The sequence below is a fragment of the Patagioenas fasciata genome, chromosome 1 (assembly GCF_037038585.1).
Source record: "Patagioenas fasciata isolate bPatFas1 chromosome 1, bPatFas1.hap1, whole genome shotgun sequence".
Classification (NCBI taxonomy): Eukaryota; Metazoa; Chordata; class Aves; order Columbiformes; family Columbidae; genus Patagioenas; species Patagioenas fasciata.
In genome coordinates, this window is record NC_092520.1 from 143,233,922 (window position 1) to 143,252,555 (window position 18,634).

The 18,634-nt window shown below is 37.4% G+C and overlaps 1 protein-coding gene across 1 annotated transcript in view; it reads left to right on the forward strand.

The window, feature by feature from the left end:
- The window catches only part of ATXN10 (ataxin 10), a 102,490-nt gene extending 84,774 nt beyond the window's left edge, over positions 1 to 17,716 (forward strand). Inside the window, exons 10-11 of the mRNA XM_065843324.2 lie at positions 14 to 77; positions 17,164 to 17,716. Coding sequence (XP_065699396.2) covers positions 14 to 77; positions 17,164 to 17,351 — 252 coding nt within the window. The 3' untranslated portion in view covers positions 17,352 to 17,716. The remainder of the gene's footprint in view (positions 1 to 13; positions 78 to 17,163) is intronic.
- The last annotated feature ends 918 nt before the right edge of the window (positions 17,717 to 18,634 follow it).

Sequence of the window (18,634 nt, forward strand, 5' to 3'; positions counted from 1 at the left end):
TGTTTTTATTTAGGTTTATGAGTTAGATGGCATCCCCTTGATCCTGGACAACTGCAGCATTGATGACAACAATCCTTGTATCCTTTACAAAAGAATTCTGATTATTGAATATGACTCATAAGAAGAGGTGTGGGGGTTTAATATATTTATTCCAGCATTGCTTTCAGTTGGTACCTAAGTCGAACTGGTCTCCTGAGTTTCTAGGTTGTATTTAAATGCTTGGTTCAGAAGTCAGCAAAATTATAAACATGCTTTCATGAACCGGATTCTAAGCCAAACTGTGCTTACAGTCTGTTCCCTAAAGTAATAAATATTACTCGTTTACAAATGTCAATTCAGTGAGGTAATTGTGATAGCAATCTGAATTAGGACTATGTTTGGTTATTGCATCAGATCTTGGAGCTTTTACTTCAACTGAAATCTATTCAGTGGACTGAAATACGTACCACATCAATTCTGTATGCTTATTAAATCTGACTGGAGAAGTTATTCTCAGCACACAGGCAAGGCTAGCAAGCTGTAATGAAAATTAGTAATTGAGAGAATTAATGATGCAGATTACTGAAATGTTGAGGAGATTTTAATAAAAATGGCATTGTGCTTCGTATTTTTCTTTTTCCCGGGGTTTAAGAGCAGAGACTTTCCAAGATAAATTGCTGCTAGAGCGAAATCACTCTATATTGAAGATAAACAGTTGCTAAGCAGACTTACCCATCTTTTCATGAACTCCATAGTAATCCTGCTGATGTGTTCAGTGAGTGAGCTATTATTTTCTGTCATCTAATCATTAGCTCTTTGTAGGTTTCTGGTAAGTGTATCTGGAAGGGAAATGCCTTTCCTGTCTAGAGTTATGTCAGCTTTCTTACATAAAATAGGGTTTTTTTAAACTAATTTTTCAGAAAAAGATCACTTTTTAGCAATTATTAAACAAACAAAGTTGTGAAAATATTAAGTATTCTCATATGCTGTAGAACATCATCTGCATATAAGTTTATCTTAAAAGGGTGAATTAATGTAAGGACAGATGATAGCAAGATGTTAACAAGCTGGGTGGAGGAGCAGTGGGCGTTAAGTATCCTCTGAGTTGTTCACTGTTCCTTTGTATGCGGGTTTTTTTATTCATCATCATTCCTATAGTTGGAAACATAACAGTGTGTCTCTTGACAGTGCACTGAGTAGCAGAGTTTGATTTCCACAGTGTAACTCTGGTAAGGGGCACTGCTGGATGTGATGGCAAGGGCAAGGAAAGTTACCTTTCCCTAACCAGAAGAGCAGCCTGAGAAAACCTAGGAAGGAGTTTTGATCCCGCGTTAGTCTTCCTTTGCTGTAAAGCACAGCTGTGCAGCAACTTTTAGAATGTCTTTCTAGGATTAAGCCTTCATTTTAACTGTTAGTAAAAGAGGATAAACTTTGAAGCCTTCAAAGGGTAGAGTTGTAATTTACGATTTTGAATGAAATGAAAATAAAATACCATGGGAGCCTTTACTGCATTTTTGGGCAATGTGGAACTTCTGACACCTTTTGATACAGGCTGACATTTTATGATTGTACTATAAACTTCTTACCAGAAGATAAAACTTTGCTTATTTGGTTTTTAAAGACTTACTAGACATAATGACACCTCTTAATATGAGCTTTTGCCACTGATCCATAGCATACAGCATTCAGGTAAATGAAAAAGCGAGTAGCATTTGGGCAGAGCAGGGTCTAGCCTGCTGGGTTGCAGTTTGCTGCCTCAGCTTTTGGAGCATAGCTTCTGGCTGCTACTGTGTTTATCGTTCTGAGCTAGAGCTATTCCATGTGCTCCTGTGCTACATGAAGTTAATGCTCCCCTGCTTCTCTCCTGCCTCCAACCTTCCTCATCTGCTGTGTTCTCAGCATGTCTTATGCAGGGAAGCAGAAGAGGAGTTTGCACAGGTTGTATCTGTTTCTACTTTCACCTGCTTTGTAGTGTATTGTGCTACTTCTAGACAAGACAAATCAGGTCCTTAGTCGCATGTAGGTGCCTGACTCCATTGCATAATATTCCTCTGAAGAGAATCCACTGTTTCTCTCTGTGCACCCAGTCCTGTTTGCCATGAATCCATTTCGTGATGCTTGTAAAGCAGAGCAATGCTCTTGCTAAGATTTCAAAGCCTACTTGCTCAAAACTGAAACATCCCCAAATTGCCTGCATTGTGACTTAGTGATCCAGAGTGCATATATTTCATGTCTTTTCTCATTTCAAGGAAAATTAATTGAAGGGAAGTATTTAGGCAGCTCTTGAGCTGAGTGTTGAGCGAGTTGCTGGAATTCAAATATGATCGCTCAGTGGTGCTGCAGTTTGCCAAGGTGGTGTAGAAAGCTGCAAGGGAAAGCTCGGTGTAGCTATTCAACCAGGTTCCTTTGGGGAGTCATGTCCAGAAACTTCTCTTTGTATTCCACTTTCTAATGCCTGTTTTTGTTGTTTCAGGCTGTGTTACTCCATTTTCTTCTTGGATAAAGCTGACTGGAAAAAGTCTCTTCCAGATTTCTTTTCTAAAAAACTTCTTAGATTTCCTAGTAAAGTATTAGTAGATGCACATTTTTGTTGGAGCTTTGTCTGCTCCAGAGACACTCAGGCTCTACAATTAAGATGTTATGTTTTCTACTGAAGTCAGAATTGATATACTGATTTTCTACATTTTCGTAACTAAGTTCTACCTCCAAATTACACATATAAAATTTTCTAAGGAAAAATGTGACTTTTGTGGTAAAAGTGATAGGATTTTTTTTTCTACATGGAAATAGAAATAGTTTTCCCAAAGTATGTGATTCATCAGGAAAAGCTGAACTGCCCTGTTAGATGTTAAAAGAGCTCTTTATTACCTTTGAGAGGAGAAATCCTTTGATAAGTCCTTTTATTTGTGGCATATGGAAGCATACTGAAAGAGGAAATGGGTCTGCTCTTATCCTAAAATAAATTCCTTTGTAAACCTGTCATTACCTTAAAATTGCATCCTTTGAGATCCTGAGCAGTTCTGTAATGTGCGTAGAAATATCAAGAGGTTTGTCGCTTCAGCGATCACTAGCTGAAGTTCAAGTGACATGTTTCCATTGCTTTAGCTTTTTTGGTTTGAATTCATCTTTCAGTGCCCAGTTTGGGAGAACTGTTATCCTGTCCAGTTACATCTCAGGCAGACTTGTATCTTTTACATTTGTACTAACAAATGGTTCTTTTTCCTTCAGGTTATTTCATGAGTAAAAGCAACAAAGAAATCTCTACCCTCATTAGTAACAGATATGAAGATGATTATGGACAGTTAAGAACAAATTTTCTGTACCCCTTGCAAAGATTATTTGAATGGGTATTTGAAATTTTCAGCTAGTGCAACTTTACATGGTTCCAGGTAAATTCAGTGGAGAAATGCTGAAAGAGATCAGATTTTCAACTGATAGTTGTCAGGCTTTTAACATAGGGGAAAAGGTAAGTAGAGTGAGACTAAGAAGATGTGGTTCATTATAGACCTTGGGGTCTGAAGAGTTAAACTTCAGAGAAGGTTGAATGTCACATTAACTTTTTCTATACCCATTAAATCTTCCATCTTGAATTGGCTGTATCCTAATCATAACTGACCTGTATCCAACAGAAAAAATGGTGTTTGAAAAATGTAAGTGGGCTTGTTTGTCCTTAGATTAAGGAGAGGTTCTTTCATGAGATACTTTTTTTTGTTTTGAATATTCACTTTATTGATCTGCTTCTGAAAAGCTGGAGGTGTTGTGCCTTTACCTATGTAACCTGTGTTAAAAACAAATAAATTAAACCTGCCACAGAATAGCAGACTGGGTTGGAGATGCCCATTTGGGTAATGTCAGTTAAAAGTTTGCTCCAGATCCCACTTTTCAAGTTATTTGAGTTCTAAATTAAAATATCTTCTGTTTTGCTCTCTAAGCCACCATGTTCCTCGGCTCTGACAAGCTCTAGCATCAAGACAAGAGCCCTTCTTTTTGTTCTTATCTTTTACCTCATCCTAAGCTCTTATGACTCCTTCCAGCTTCATTTCTGACCTTTCATAGATTTCACTTGCTAAAGGCAAACATAAAGAGGGAGGCCAGCCCATTCTGATCAAAAGACTGGTGACCCTAATCATACAAAAAAGGTGCTTATGAAGGATTTTAAATAAACCAACCTGTTTATTATTGAAGACTTTTCAGTTTAGCTTAACTAAGTCGTCTGCTTTTTTGCTCCTTCCTGCCATTCAGGCTCATGGGTAGCACACAAAGATGTGCCTTTTTTTTTTGGTTCTTTTGCTGATTTGTTTTTAATTTAATGGGTGTCCTTAGAAATATTTATTACTATTTTAGGAAAAAAACATTATCCAAATAACTATAATGTAATAACTGTTAGTTAAACTGGTAAAACTTGAAAATCAGAAGGGAAATGCAATTTTGAAGATCGAATATTCTTTTTTCAGGATGCTAGGCAGTCTTACTCTTTTGAGATTCTTACAGTAGATCTCTTGATAAATTGATTTTGTGAATGTCTGAATTTAATTGGAATGACCTTATGTAAGTATATATATTATATTAACTCCTAATCGAGCATGTTTTTCTGTTAGCTGAAAGTGCAGTCATGCTTAAAGGAAAAATACGCTGCTGTGTAGTGTGTGTGTGTACGTACACACACACATATGTAGGTTTATACACATGAGTAAAAACCCAGCAGGCTATCTGTTAGGAGTAAGAATTTTCAGCATTTGTGAAGGAAGAACCTGTGGTTGCTGTGGATATCCATACATAAGCCCCTTAGTTTGAATAATGGGTGAAAACGTAGAAAATATAAGTTAATTTTCAGATACTCTTTCCCTAAGCTTCTTCGATTATATTCGGTCTGAAAGTCATCTGAGAGATAGATTGAAAATACTTTTGATTTCATGGCAACACCAAGTATAATTGTGGTTCATGAAACGTCTGGCTAAAGCTAGAAGAAATCAAGTTGCTATGGTCTACAACAATGTCAGTTTGTTTTTGTGAGATGCCAACAAAGAGTTTGGGGCAAGCTGACAGACATTTTATTTCTGAGTTCCAGAGTACAACCTAAAACAGGCCACATACTGTAAAAAAGCCTCACAGCTGAACAGAAGCCAGTAGAAAGCAAAAATAGGACAGTGAGTTGACTTTTTAGACTAAACCATCAGACAGTTGAGCATTTTTATGTAAATGTGGCTATCTCGTGTACAGTGGCAAGAAAATACAGCATAATGTTACATCAGTAATGGTTGCCTTTCTTTGGAAAGCTCACTTCAGGCCCTGCCAATGCATTTAGTAGTTTGAGGTGAGCTATTTGGTTCTGCATTTTCATAAGCACACATAAAATCATGTCAGTGCAAAGAACCAAGACTACTGATGAAAAAAGTAATGACGTCCTCATGCCCAGTCAAGTTCTGCCCACTTGGAAGAAATTACCCTTTTCCTCATCCCGTTGACACTTGACCTTACTACAGAATTAAGTCTGAAGTTTACCTGGGCTGAATGGAAGTGCGTTCTTTGGTAAATGGCTCAAGTTTTGCATTATCAGAGTTTACTACTACTGCAACCCTTATCCTCAGACACAGAGCACGATTAGAATTGTATTTTCTGTAAACCAATACTGATTGTCACAATGACTTTAAGAAAAAGGAAGACAGTGAGTTTTTAGTGACCGAGCAGTGGAATAATGGGACTTGGCAGCACAGGTAAAGAACAGAAATTTGTTGGCCTGAGCCTTTAGGTTCGTAGTGCCAAAGACAACACAAAATCTTAACTGGGTGGCAGCTGACTGCCACAGATGTAACTAGGATGAAAAAAATGGTCAAGCAAGAAGAAGTCACTGTATTGCCATACTCCAGTCCAATTCAGCTCCTATGTGCTGAGAATTCTTCCCTAAAAGCCTGGAGAGAGTGGAGGATTTCTGGTTCGTGACATATGTGCAAAACTTAGCTCCTTCTCTATATCTTAAAATTATATATTCAGATGAAGTGGTCAGACTAGAAACTGGAACAGGTACAAGTGTGGTTATTCATTGAGCAATAAGTCTCTGAGAGGGACTTATTTCTTTCACCTTACTCAGCAGACCAAATCCTATCCTGTTCCTGCAAGTTGCTGTGAATTCTTTATAGCTGTATTTTGTTTGATACTAGTGGAGCCTAGGGGCCTGTGTGGCTCATAAGGGGATCCCTCAGTATTGTATGATAAGACGTTTTTTCAGCTGCAGTGGTGGCTTAGTTTCCTAAATGATTCCCAAGAGGCTTCAACTTTCCTGTTATTTCTCATGGTGAAAGGGGAAAAACACAGCTATTCCCAAACACTCCTTTTGGGTTTTTTTGGGAAGGTCATCTGCTCACCAATGCCTATTTCTGTTACTGTGTACCAGGTCATCTTTACAGTCTTGAAAGCAGCACTGGAAGTGACTGGTCTTGTTCTTACAGAAGCATTAATGAACCAGTGAGGTCTGGATTTCATTCTGAGTAGGATTTTTCTATGCAATATTGAGTAAAGTCTCTAAAGTGGGATTATTGTAAATCTCTGAAGAGGGAGGAACTAGGTGTATGGTCCCTGTTGAAAAGGGTACAGGAGGCATTTGTGTAACCTAATCCAGTTTTAAATCACTCTTGACATTTACTTCATATCTGAGTAGCTGGGATAATACAGCTTCCATGTCTTAACTCATTATTTGTCTTTTCTGTATGTTGCAAACTCATTGAAACAGAATTCACCTAAAGGTGAAGAACCAAGAAAAACACCTACCCTGTCAGGATTAAACATGATATTGGGTAGATTTCACTTCTGACTCAAAGACTATAATTCTGAAATTATTTTTGCAAGAAAATGTTTACTTTAGAATGAAGACAAAAATATTAAGTTTTCTTGTGAGATATCCTACATCTACTAGCTATATCAATAATCCACACCATTCCCCAGGAACAAATTTTCTCTTGTCAAATTCAGCGTTCTCCTGAACTGAAAAAGACCGAGACCACAGGAGGAATGCACTGTGCAGTGCAGGAAAAGATATTAAAAATATATTAAATTAAAGTGCTTTCCCTTTTTTTTTTCCAGAAATGACTACAGATTAAATTTGGTGTTTAGACATTTAACAAAATTTTTAATTCATAATGATGTATTTCAGGCTGCTGGTTCTATAATTTGAGGGTGCAATTTATTTAGTGCTTCTGCAGGATAATTAAAATACTGGAATTCAGAGTTCATGGACAGAGGGGCACTGTTAAGTCTCTTGAGAATATATAAAATACTAAAGCACATATGCGGAGATGTAAATATGAAGCCTGTTCTTCAGTATCTCACTTCTACCTAGCTCCAGTAAGTGAGAACTACCATCATTAAAAGTATGTGATGTACAGGATCCCTATTAGAGCTGGAGAAAGTTTAACAGAGGTATATAGAATGTAAGAAGGCCCTTTCAAATGTTACATTATAATATTTCTAATCCCTTGAAAAAAGTAATCTCTGTGGGCACCAACTCATGCATTTAAAAGTAAGGAATTAAAGTTAATAGCTCTATTTCTAAACCAAATGTTGTCATATTTGTCCTCTGCCTTAATCCTCTCGGTGGATTTAAATCCATGACAGGCTTGAATTCTTGAAAGAAGGTGGATCTTCTGTTACCAGGAGCACAAAAAAAAAAAAAAAGAGAAAATATAATATTTCACTGCCTTTATAGCTCAAATAACTTGCTTGATTTTTCTATAGACTTTCTTTTGAAAAATTCCCCTCTGGGCTGAGATGGACCACTAGAAATTTGACACCCAAAGATTTTTGGTTTTTTTTTTTGTTTGTTGGTTTGGGGGGTTTTTTGGTTTGGTTTTGTTTTGTGTTTGTTTGTTTGTGGTTTTGTTGTTGCTGGTTTTTGTCATGCTTTGGGTGGGTTTTTTTAATAACACTAGGAGTGGTTCAAAAATATTGTTGGGAATTGAATGCCTTCTACAACTGCCTTATCATGTTGCAGTCTGGCTTCTTGACACTATCCCTCACACGCCTCCAAAGAATATTCAGATGTCATATGGCCAGTGCTTTGCATAATGTCTTTAGTCTGACATTTTTCTGTTGTCCCATTTTTGATCACTGTTATTAAAAAACTCTGGAACTTCAGCTGGCAAATGCATTGTCCTGTGTAGCACCTTGGTATCCTTAAATCATTTTTCTTCACTTCCCCAGATCTTTGTTTAGACTTTTTTCTTTCTATTTCCAGACTGGTTTCCAAAATCTGACCTTTCCTTTCTTGCTAAGGATATATTTGCGGTCCATTCCATTGACCTTGTTGATTTGTTCTTGTCTCTTGGTGTTCTGAGATTTCTTCAAGTAGATGCGACCATCTCCTGAGGTTGTGGCTAATGGCTGTTTTGCAAACCATGGGAGAAGAACTTTAGTTGGTTATAATACAGTTGCATCTTTCGAAACAACCATTTATTTAACTCTTTTTATTTTTGGATGCACACTGGACATCATCTGGTGTTTATGAGACTGAAACTGGACCTTTGTTTACCTTCATTGTTTTGTTTATTTGTCATAAAGTGACTTTTGAAATTACCAAAAGCACCAGGGGTGGCTTTTATGCTATGTAAGTTATTCAGAGACCTTGAATCAATAAAATAAATATTCAAGCACAATACTGATAGTTAAGCTGTCATACAGAACCTTGTTGAATCCATATAAATAGATTAATCTCCAGAGCTTATAGATAGCAAAAGGGCTTCTACCCAAATTGTGAGTCAGTTTATCTTGTAATCTACATTAGACTGATAAATTATAATTAGCTTGACCACATCTCAAGTATTAGCTAGGTTGGGTTTTTGAGTCTGGTGCCAAATTTTTGAAAGTTTTATTTGACTGATGTAATTTCCATTTTAAAGTGTTTTAGTAAAGCAGTTCATTTCTATTTGTATGTGTATAAATGCACATGAATATATTTCTCCTTGTAGGTGGAGTTTTTTTTCTTTACACATCCAAGGAAATTTAAAATTATTGCAGTTTGCCTGATATTTAATCAATTTTTGAAGAAAATTACCATCCCCCTGTGCTTTAGTGCTTTACATGTCAAAGTCTGTGGTAGGTTTTAATAGTAATTTGATACATGAGTTTCAACTTAATGGAATTTTGCATTTTTTTCTGTACCTGGGAAAAGAAGATAAGCTAAGGCATTTTTAAGAGTTAGGTAACAGCAATTGAAGCTTTTACTTTTAATGTAACAATCTACTAACTCTCCAATACCTCTTAGAGATAACTAGCAGATTTAGTTGTCATGAATTCTTAAAATGGGATTAGTGTAATAGAAGGGATGGTAAGAACAGAATCTTGTGACTGTGGAGCATTAGCTTGAGATTGATCGAGAGTGTGATTCTTTCTGTTTTAAAACCAGATGATTTATAGTTACTCATAAATTATGGGTTTCTATTAAAAATGTAAGTCGTAATTTAAAAAAAAATTGGCAGCCTAAGCAGCAAAAATGAATGTGTCATATTCATGGTTTTAAGCTAGTATTACAAGTCTGAGTATAGGAAAAAGTAAAACAAACTAGAGGTTATAGCTTAATTTTTAAAGTTCTGTAAGTTTTGGCATAAGAGACATGATAATAAAAATAGCCTGACATGGCTAAACATGTACTATGGCTTTTGTAGCTCTGGAGTACTTGGCTGAAATTTTTTGTTTAATTTCATAGTATACTAAGGCGTGTTGGCACTGTGCTTTGAAGTCCCACAGAGTGTGAAAGCAGGCACATAGAATATGGATAAAATGTTGTTTAGACTAGTAGCAATCTAGGTATATAATACTGTTCAGTAGTGCCTTGTATAATCTGTTAACTTAGACACACTAGTGATCTGGGGAGAAAAACCCCCACATTGCTCTAGGTAAAAAATGTCTTAGTAACCCAAATTGCTGAAGTAGTAACCAGTCCTTTAATTACCACAAGGTACTATTCAGCTGGATGTCGCTGGAGTGAGTATGTAGTTAAGAACCGTCAAGCGTCAGAACTATGAGCCTCATGATTGGGGTCTGGGTGTCGGAATTGAACAGTGCTGGAAACGTTTCTGAATGACCTGGAGAGCTTGGACTCGCAGGACTGTAATAAGGAGTGAGGGGGCAACTGAATATTGTGAGCTTTTGCTTTTCACTTTTTCTGAAATTGGTAATAGCCAGAAGAAACAGGCAACTGCAGTGTACCTGTCATCAGCCATATAGGAAATTTGGGCAGAATTTGTTACATAGCTCTGGTGCCTATGCTTCAAAAGGGATGCTGAAAAATACAAATGGAGAGAAGAGGTACAAGAATTATGCAAAGGTTGGAATATGTGCCTCAGTTTCTCTCTTTAGTTCATGCAAAAGATGCTTGCCCAAGTGCCTTGATCGTGATCTGTGATTATTTTTTTTTTTTTAATCTATAATGAAAAAAAGAATCGGTATTTGGAATCCTTTCTAAAGAAATCTAAAATAGAAATAAATCGCAGGCTGCAACCAGTGATGTATTTACCCACTGGAATAGTTTATTTAGTGATACAGTGAAATCTTTTGGTCAAGATTAGATGCCTTTCAGAAAAAGGTGTGAAAATACCTTGTACATGAAACAGAATCAGCAGGCTTGATTTCAAGAGTGACTGGCCTTTGGTCATCTGTGTTCTGTGCCAAAGTGTTGGGCGAAAGAGATACAATCATGCATTCTGGTTTTAAAGTATATTTGTTGGCCATAGATGCTTAATGGATGAACTTTCAGTGAAAGTTATACATGAGCTATAATGTACCTGTCTGTTGATTATACAGAAGATGTGAGTCCCATGTTAAAGAAAAGTGTATCCCATGGGGCACAATTTAAGAAATGGATTCATCATTACAGATAATAGGTAGGATGTTAAGAGCCTAGTATAAATCCAGGTAGGCAGAAAGATGGTGTGTGTCTGCTAGAGGAAGAGATAACTGCTAGTGTGGGAGGTTAGTGAAGGCTTGAGAACTGGAAAAACAATATTTAATGTACGATTATTTTCTGCTACAGATATTTCCTAATTTCTCTAGGCTGTGAATTACTGAGAATGTTGCCTTTGTATTGAAACTATTTTGATGAGTTTAAACTGAGTAGTTTTGCCTGTTCGTGTATTCTGAGGCGGCACCATTTGAGATCTTTCTCTGGCAAAACAATGTTCTTCTACAGAGTAGAATTCGAGCTGCAAACCTCGGTTCAGGTTTTTGGGGACAGGCTTTCTGTCTTTGCCTTCACAAAATATTTTGGTAAATTTGGGTGGGGAGAGCTCACAGCCCACCTTGGTCTTTCCTGTCCCAGTAAGGAGTAGTGGGAAAGGGCTGGCTGCAGGCATCTTATTTCATGCATTTCCAGTGAAGCTTTGCTGCCACGTAGTGGTGGAGATTGAAGCTTGTTGGGCGGTGGATGATCCAACCCTCCTACTGATCTCTTGGACCAGGTGAGAGTTACCTGTAGCAGAAATGAATCTCTGCTTTAGGTTCCCCCATGTAACAAATCTTATCCCTGAAAAATGCGATCAGGAATAAATGCCTCTTCCAGCATCCAGTGATGCCTCTCCTCTCCACCTTGGAGGCTTCTAGGTTAGATGAGTTGTGTTGTGGCTGCTCTGCAAGAGCCAGGTCAAGCCAAGGCGGGGGGCGGGGCATGAAAGGAAAGGGAAGAAAAGGAAAAGGAAAAGAAGGAGAAGAGGAAGACATTCCCAGCTGATACAGCACTGCCTGGTTGTAGCTTTTAAACTGAGAAAGTGGTGGCTGCAGTCATAAGTGATAATGTAGTGACTGCTATGGAATAAATAAAAGTACAGTCAACCAAAATATTTTAGACCTCCTTATTGTAACTTCTAGGCAGAGCATTTTAAGTTTATATAGGCTGAATTCCTGAAGTTTTCTGATGCTGATAATTTAATGTCAGGTATAAATGAATTAGCTACTTTAAAATGAGTAAGCAAATCAAGATAAAACCTTTAGCTCCTTACATTTTCTGGTAATGTCTTAAGCACAAGTAAAAGTTTTGTAAAAAAGGTAAAGAAGTTGTAAGGATTTTCTATCATATACAGCTTCTAGGACTTCATAAAACTACTGAAACCCCCAACAGGAAGAAACTTGTAGAGCTTTCTAAGCAATTTGGCTGACTGCGCAGGACTGAATCCTGACTGTCTACTACGTGTGGTCAATCACAGCACATTGATCCAAATGGTGATTAACAGTTGCAGTAGCTGTCTAGAGACCTCTTCTAATGGTGAGAAGAATTATCCTCAAGTTGCTGTGAAACAAAAGTACTTAAAAAGACTTGAAGGGGAAATGGTTTATGTCTTTTCAGTGTGGTCCGGTCAGGTCTGTACGTGGAAGCAATCCTTCTAACGTGACACTTTAGTATTTCTTTCTTCTCTACAGAAGTTTTAGTGATAATTGAATTACTTGTTGAAAACCAGAAAGAAATATAATGAGCAAGAATTATATTTTCATTGTCTCTGGTTTCTACAATAGCCCTATAGACCTGTTTCAGCTCTTAGAGAAGCTGAGTGATTTAGCTGATGCATAAACAGTGCATTTAACTAGGGTTCCAACCCATGTGGGTTGTCTTTCTTGATAAAGTTTTGTATCTTTTCCCATATTTGATAAAATATAGTTAATATTTTAATAGTCGGTAATCTGATTTGAATGAGATAGTAGAACTGGGCAAAGAATATCCTCGTTTTCTCATTAATCCAATGACTTTTTAGGAAGAAAGTTTCCGAAATAATAATTTAATTATTGAAAATAACTGCAGTGCAGGAAATGGTGTAATTAAAAAAAAAAAAAAAGTATCAAATAATAAATCAGACTCTCCACCAAGGATGTTAGACTTAGAAATTCCTCAGTATTAGTAACAATCAAGGAGACTTAAGAAAATAGGTGTACGTATTTAATTCTCCTTGTTACCACCTTTCAGTATCTGTATTAGAAAATGATAATACTCAACTTTTAAAACTTACTACTTGCTTTTCCCAAGCAACATACTTTCACATTTACTTATGCATTGCTGGATATCTACCTCATCAGATTCAAACCTTATTAATAATTATGTCTGCCGTCTTTCATCCATAGAGTCAAAATTGTTTTAAAGAACAACTCATAGGGATCCAGATGGCTCCAATAGACTTGCCAATAGCATTTAATCCAAAGTGGACCTCCTAATATGAGAATGAAAAGTGGGAATACTCTCTTTGGGAAATGATTTGTAAGTCCTCCTCTCCAGTAATGTATCACAATAGGATATTGGTTGGTGTTTCCTGACAGTATGTGGTTGTATTTTCATACACCATTAAACTTATAAAATGGTCCCTGTGCTATTGCAGCATTCACTCTAGCAAGCTCTTGTAGCCGAAACCATATGAAAAGAAACAAGAGAATGGTGAAAAGTTCCCTTTGCAGTCAATGGCAAAACACAGGATTTAGCGGCATAGATTTTCGTGGTTTATGTTGATTCCAGATAGTAAAATCTTTCATCCTCTGAGGCAGATTGCCAGCACATTTTCTCCATCTCTCTTCCTTTCTCTCTGTATATCCCCCTCCCCGATAATTGAAGCTACAAGCCAGGGGAGTTTAGATGATAAATTTTAAATTGCTGTATGAAGATATTACACAAGTATGGAATGCAGGACAAGTTGATTCCGTTTTGTTATTGTTTGCATAAGTCAAAATAACATGGGAATCCCATAGCATACAGTGCTGTTAGATTTTGAAAAAGTTGCTATGAATGTGTACAAATGTTTGCTTTTATTCCCTAGACAGGGATAGTCTAGTAGTGAAACTCCTGCAAAATGAAATAAAGATTTTTCTTTCTTTTGTGCACCCTCTGCACTGTGACAGAGATATTGTAATCTTCACTTCTTTGTCTATAATATTAATTTCAGAGCGCACTATGTCCTCTTGAGAAAATCTAGACCAGTTTATGCAATCGGATCTACTGTGCTTGCTGCGTTTCTTCTCTTTTATGCAGTTTCACAACAAACAGGCTCATGCTCTTATTTGTAGTAACTATGGAAACTTTAGAAGCTCTCTTTCTAAAGCTGAGCATACAATAAAGTGCTTAAAGTGTGGGTAGGATTAGAGACTCTAGAATATGTTTAATTTTCTCTCTGTGTCGCTATCTTTGGAGAGGAGCAAGAGGGTAATGTGAATATTAGCTGGAGACTAGCTTTAATCTCTGCTGACACTTAAGTCTGTCTAGGTCTGCACACAGCCATCCAAAGGTCTTAGCCTCACACAGCATGCGAACAAGGGAAATCATGCATATTCATGACTGAATTTACAATGGAAAACCTACATGCAGAAAAGAGTTTTTTGAGTGAGTGAAAACGTTATTGAAACCATTTTGCAGCTTCAGCTACAGTAGTCAGTAATGATAAATGCCATAATGATGATAGACTTCATAAGATAATGGGGATGTCTTAGATATTATGTAAGCATGAATGGGTATGATAATGGGAAAACATCATTTGCTTTGGGGTTTAGCAGTTTTTTTGTGTTGAAGGACATAAAAATGATGGTACCAGGATTATTCCCAAGGCTACTACATAAAAAAAAAAATAAAAAAAAATGAGAGTACTTTTTCTCTGTGTGAGACTGAGAACTGTCATTCTTTGAAAATAATTTTTTTTTTTTTTTTTGGAGGTATTCTTTTATGCAAGTGCTGTATTTTATACAGAGTTGTAGAAGAACACAGGAGAATTCTGCTTCTCATCCCAATAGCAGAGCCAGAGAGGGTGATAGCATGTTTTTCACAGTCTATTGGGAGTATTTAATGTTACTTTTTGGCACTTGTGAAATGTCTTAAATTCGACCTTGGAAAGACCTGCCTAGGTATCAGCCTTTGTTCATCTGTTTGTTCATGTGCATCCATAAGCTTGCATACTTTACGATTCTGAAATTTATTCTCACCGTTGGAGCTGAGCGAGATTATGCTTATATACGATTTGATTTCTTTGGTATTATGTTGTTGTTATACATACTCAAATGTAATCTTCAGTGGAAATATTCAGTTTATGTAACTTACAGGTAGTTTGGCACTTGACTTTTCACTATACCATAATAATGATGCACTGATGGAGAGAACAAATTGATATTCTCAATCATAAATCATAGCGTCAAACTCTTAACCTAACACTGCCAAGTCCACCACTAAACCATGTCCCGAAGCACCACTTCTGTGCATCTTTTAAATACCTCCAGGCATGGTGACTTCATGCTCACCTGTTGAGGCGTCGATGTGATACATAATTAATTTTTTTCCTTAATTTCTCTCCTCTGTCATTATCCCACCTAGATCCAGGCCTTAGCCAGAATTTTTTAAATGGAGGAGGTATGTGGTATGCTTCCTGACAAAGTCTGAAGAACTTTGTCAGGAAAAAAAAAAAATCCCTATAGTTGTAACTGCTTTGCCATTTTTGAATTTCAGTTCTGGTCTGGTTGAACATGAAAATAAATATAAACTGCTGTTAAAAGGCAGGGGGCTGTTTCACTGGTGCATGCCAGTGCAGGATTGTTCCCTAGCATGTGTTTCCTGTGATGTTCATCCAAGCTACTCTTCATTTAAACCCTTCTCTCTCTGCTGATGATTCCTCATGTGCTTTTTATTTGAGTCCCTTCCCTGTTCTCTTTTGACATCGAAGTATCATTGTGGTTAGGTATAGTCATAAACTATTTTTTCTTGGTCTTCTGTATTCTTGGTTTATCACTTCCTCTCTCTTAAAATGTAATCTTGTGAAGGCAGGACTGGGTCTTGTATTAAGAAAACTGCTCCTGCTACATTTTGTTATTTATCCACATTGCCTGGTGCATCCAATGACCCAGCATGAGCAGCTGCCTCTGCCCAAAGTGTGTAAGCCTAAGGGGTGCTTGGAGGTGGCAGCAAGGTTGGCACAACAGTCAGAGCAAGGTGCACAGAGACAATGGCAAGACTGCTGCTGTAAGGATGTGCATGCAGTGGTGCTGGATTTTCCAAATGCTGGTATGATAGATTGTCCAAGAAAGTCCAGTTCCTGTATGTTGTTCTTTTGGCTGAAGTTCCCATTTCCACAACTGAGAAGTTTTCCCTCCGGTCACCTCTGGCAAATGCCCATAAGAATACTGTCTTATTTCTATGCTTAGACACCGTCCAGCCCAGAAGACATCAAGGAGATGAGTAAATGATGCATATTCTTCTACTGGATGTGAAGCTACATGTAGTAAATAATTGGTGCCCTGCAGGCAAACCACTTTCGTGTGATTCAGAATGGCTTGCCTCTCATATGGGTAACTTGGGAAAGATTATATCATAACAGAGCTTTTCAGCTGCAGAATTGGGACTAACATCTCTGACACTTCATAAAATGAACACTGTAGTTCACTTGGAAGATGCCTGACTGATAATCCTGGGAATTTAAATCCTTTGTCTAGGGCCCTGACATGTGCCTCAATCCTGGCCTCAAGGGACCACCTTAGAAGGTGAATGAGTTGCAGCTTGTGCCCATTTAAACATAAGCAGGAGCTACCCATTGGTGATCGTAGTGTCTGTTCTGTTGGCAAGTTTGTAAAAGGACCCAGGTACAAAGAACCAAGTTCAGGTAACATTAGGAGTTAAATATTTTAAGTGTCTCCCATATTATTTGTGCTATTTTCAGTTGCTAACCTGGAAGTGTTTCTCATTTTTTGCATTTCTTCAACTTTTAGAGTGGAAATAATAGTTGTCTTCTTTCTTATACCAGATTTATGGCTCATTTTGTTTGCCAGTTTGCATTGAAGTGTTCGGATCGTAAATACAGTGACTGACTTTGTTTTCCCGAATCTTACTAGGAAGAGCATTGGAACATTTCAATTAACTGTAGTCTTGTTGTAAAACAGTATGTCCTTTTAATTCCTGTGTTCATCTGCGTTTTGGTTTGGTTTTTGATTCAAGGTAAAACCTAATAAACTTGCCTGAAGTTAAGGGACATACCCCATTTAAACTTAAATTACCTCATATGCAAGTATTTTCAGGTTCAGAGTCATTGCCTGTAAATGTCTTACTTTTTAAAACCTTTGATTTTCTACTGTTTTTCCGGGTTTGAGGGATTGGGGCAGCAGTGGGAGCTCAGGAAAAGGGGCATGCAGTAATGAATTAAAATAAGCATAGTTTCATCTTTAAATCAATAAATGTTCCTTAACTTCATCCAACAGTTGTGAACCAGTGGGCAGTATATGCTATCCGAAATCTCACTGAGCAGAATGAGAGAAACCAAGAGCTTATTGCGCAGATGGAGGAGAAGGGGCTGGCAGACAATTCTGCCCTTGAGAGTATGGGTTTAGAGATAGAGAAACGAGATGACAAGTTAATTCTGAGATCTGTTAGGAAAAAACCCTCGTGAACAAAAACTGAAGAAGAGTCAAATCATTAAAAGAGGATTTCTCTTTTAAAATAGTTTTCCTTGCTCAGACAATCAAGATTTCTTCAAGTTTTAGTTCCAGTCTGCTGGAAGTGTTACGTTCATTCTCAGAAAAACCGCCAAATGATACTTCTGCCTCACTATTGTAAACAAAAGAACACCCACACATTTTCTAAATACTTAGGTAAATTAACCTATGGAAGAAGATCCTTCTTTTCAGATGGTTGAAATTTCACTGCTTTCTTGTTTCTTTAGTAGAAAGATGTCATGCATGCAGTATTGAGTTGTTATAATTTCCATTGCTGAACCTGGAGATAACTATCATTAAAAACTCAACAAAGAAATAACTGCTTTGCAGTCTGCCTTCTCTGTTTAAAAGATCTATGCTGAGTCAGGGCTCAACAATGAAAGTTACTCATTTTCAGTCATGGTGCTTAAATATCTCTACTTATATAAGGATTAGTGGAACAGTTGATGTACATAAATATTTAATGAATTAAACACAACGTGCCTTCTGTGTGTTTAAATTATTAGTAAATTGTCTTTTCTACCTTGTTACCTTTCAGTCTTCATGACAAGTATATTAAAAACAAAGCTGAGACTGTTGTGGCAACAGATGCTACATTCCTTTGCACTGGGGCATGTCTCTGTTTTGGAGACTTCGGTGTTTGTTTGAATTTTATTTGTTCCTTTGGATGGTAAGTCAGCCCACTTTCCTTTTATTTTGCACTTCTCATGGGTTTTCTGAACTCTGGCAGACTGCTGAAGAGGTAGTTTCTCACTGTGATTAATTCTAGCAGTTTCTTTTCACCCCTCTGCCTTTCCAAAACATTGACAAAACTCATTTCCAGTTAATTAATTCAAGAGAGGCAGAAGAATGGAAGGCCCTGCCTCTTCATTTTGGGTACCCTCCTATATTGTTGTTGGACCCTGCCACTCTGGAATGTGGCATGAATGAGATGGAGGGAGAAGGGGGGTGAAGAAAAGGCAGGGGGGGGCATGGTTAACTCTGTGTGTGCCATAGCTTTGCCCTGGTAGCTGAGAACTGTAATAATCCATAAGCAAACCAGGAGTTACAGCTTAACATTCCTAACGCTTGTGAATCATTGCTATTGTTTGCTTATCTTCAGTTGTGTCTAACAGGAAGGTCCCAGGAAAGTTAAATTGTTCATGTTGTTGTCATCGGTTAATCCCTTCTTAAATGGAAAGGTAAGTTTATGTCCTAAAACTACATATACATGTAACAGACATTCAGCCATGTACAT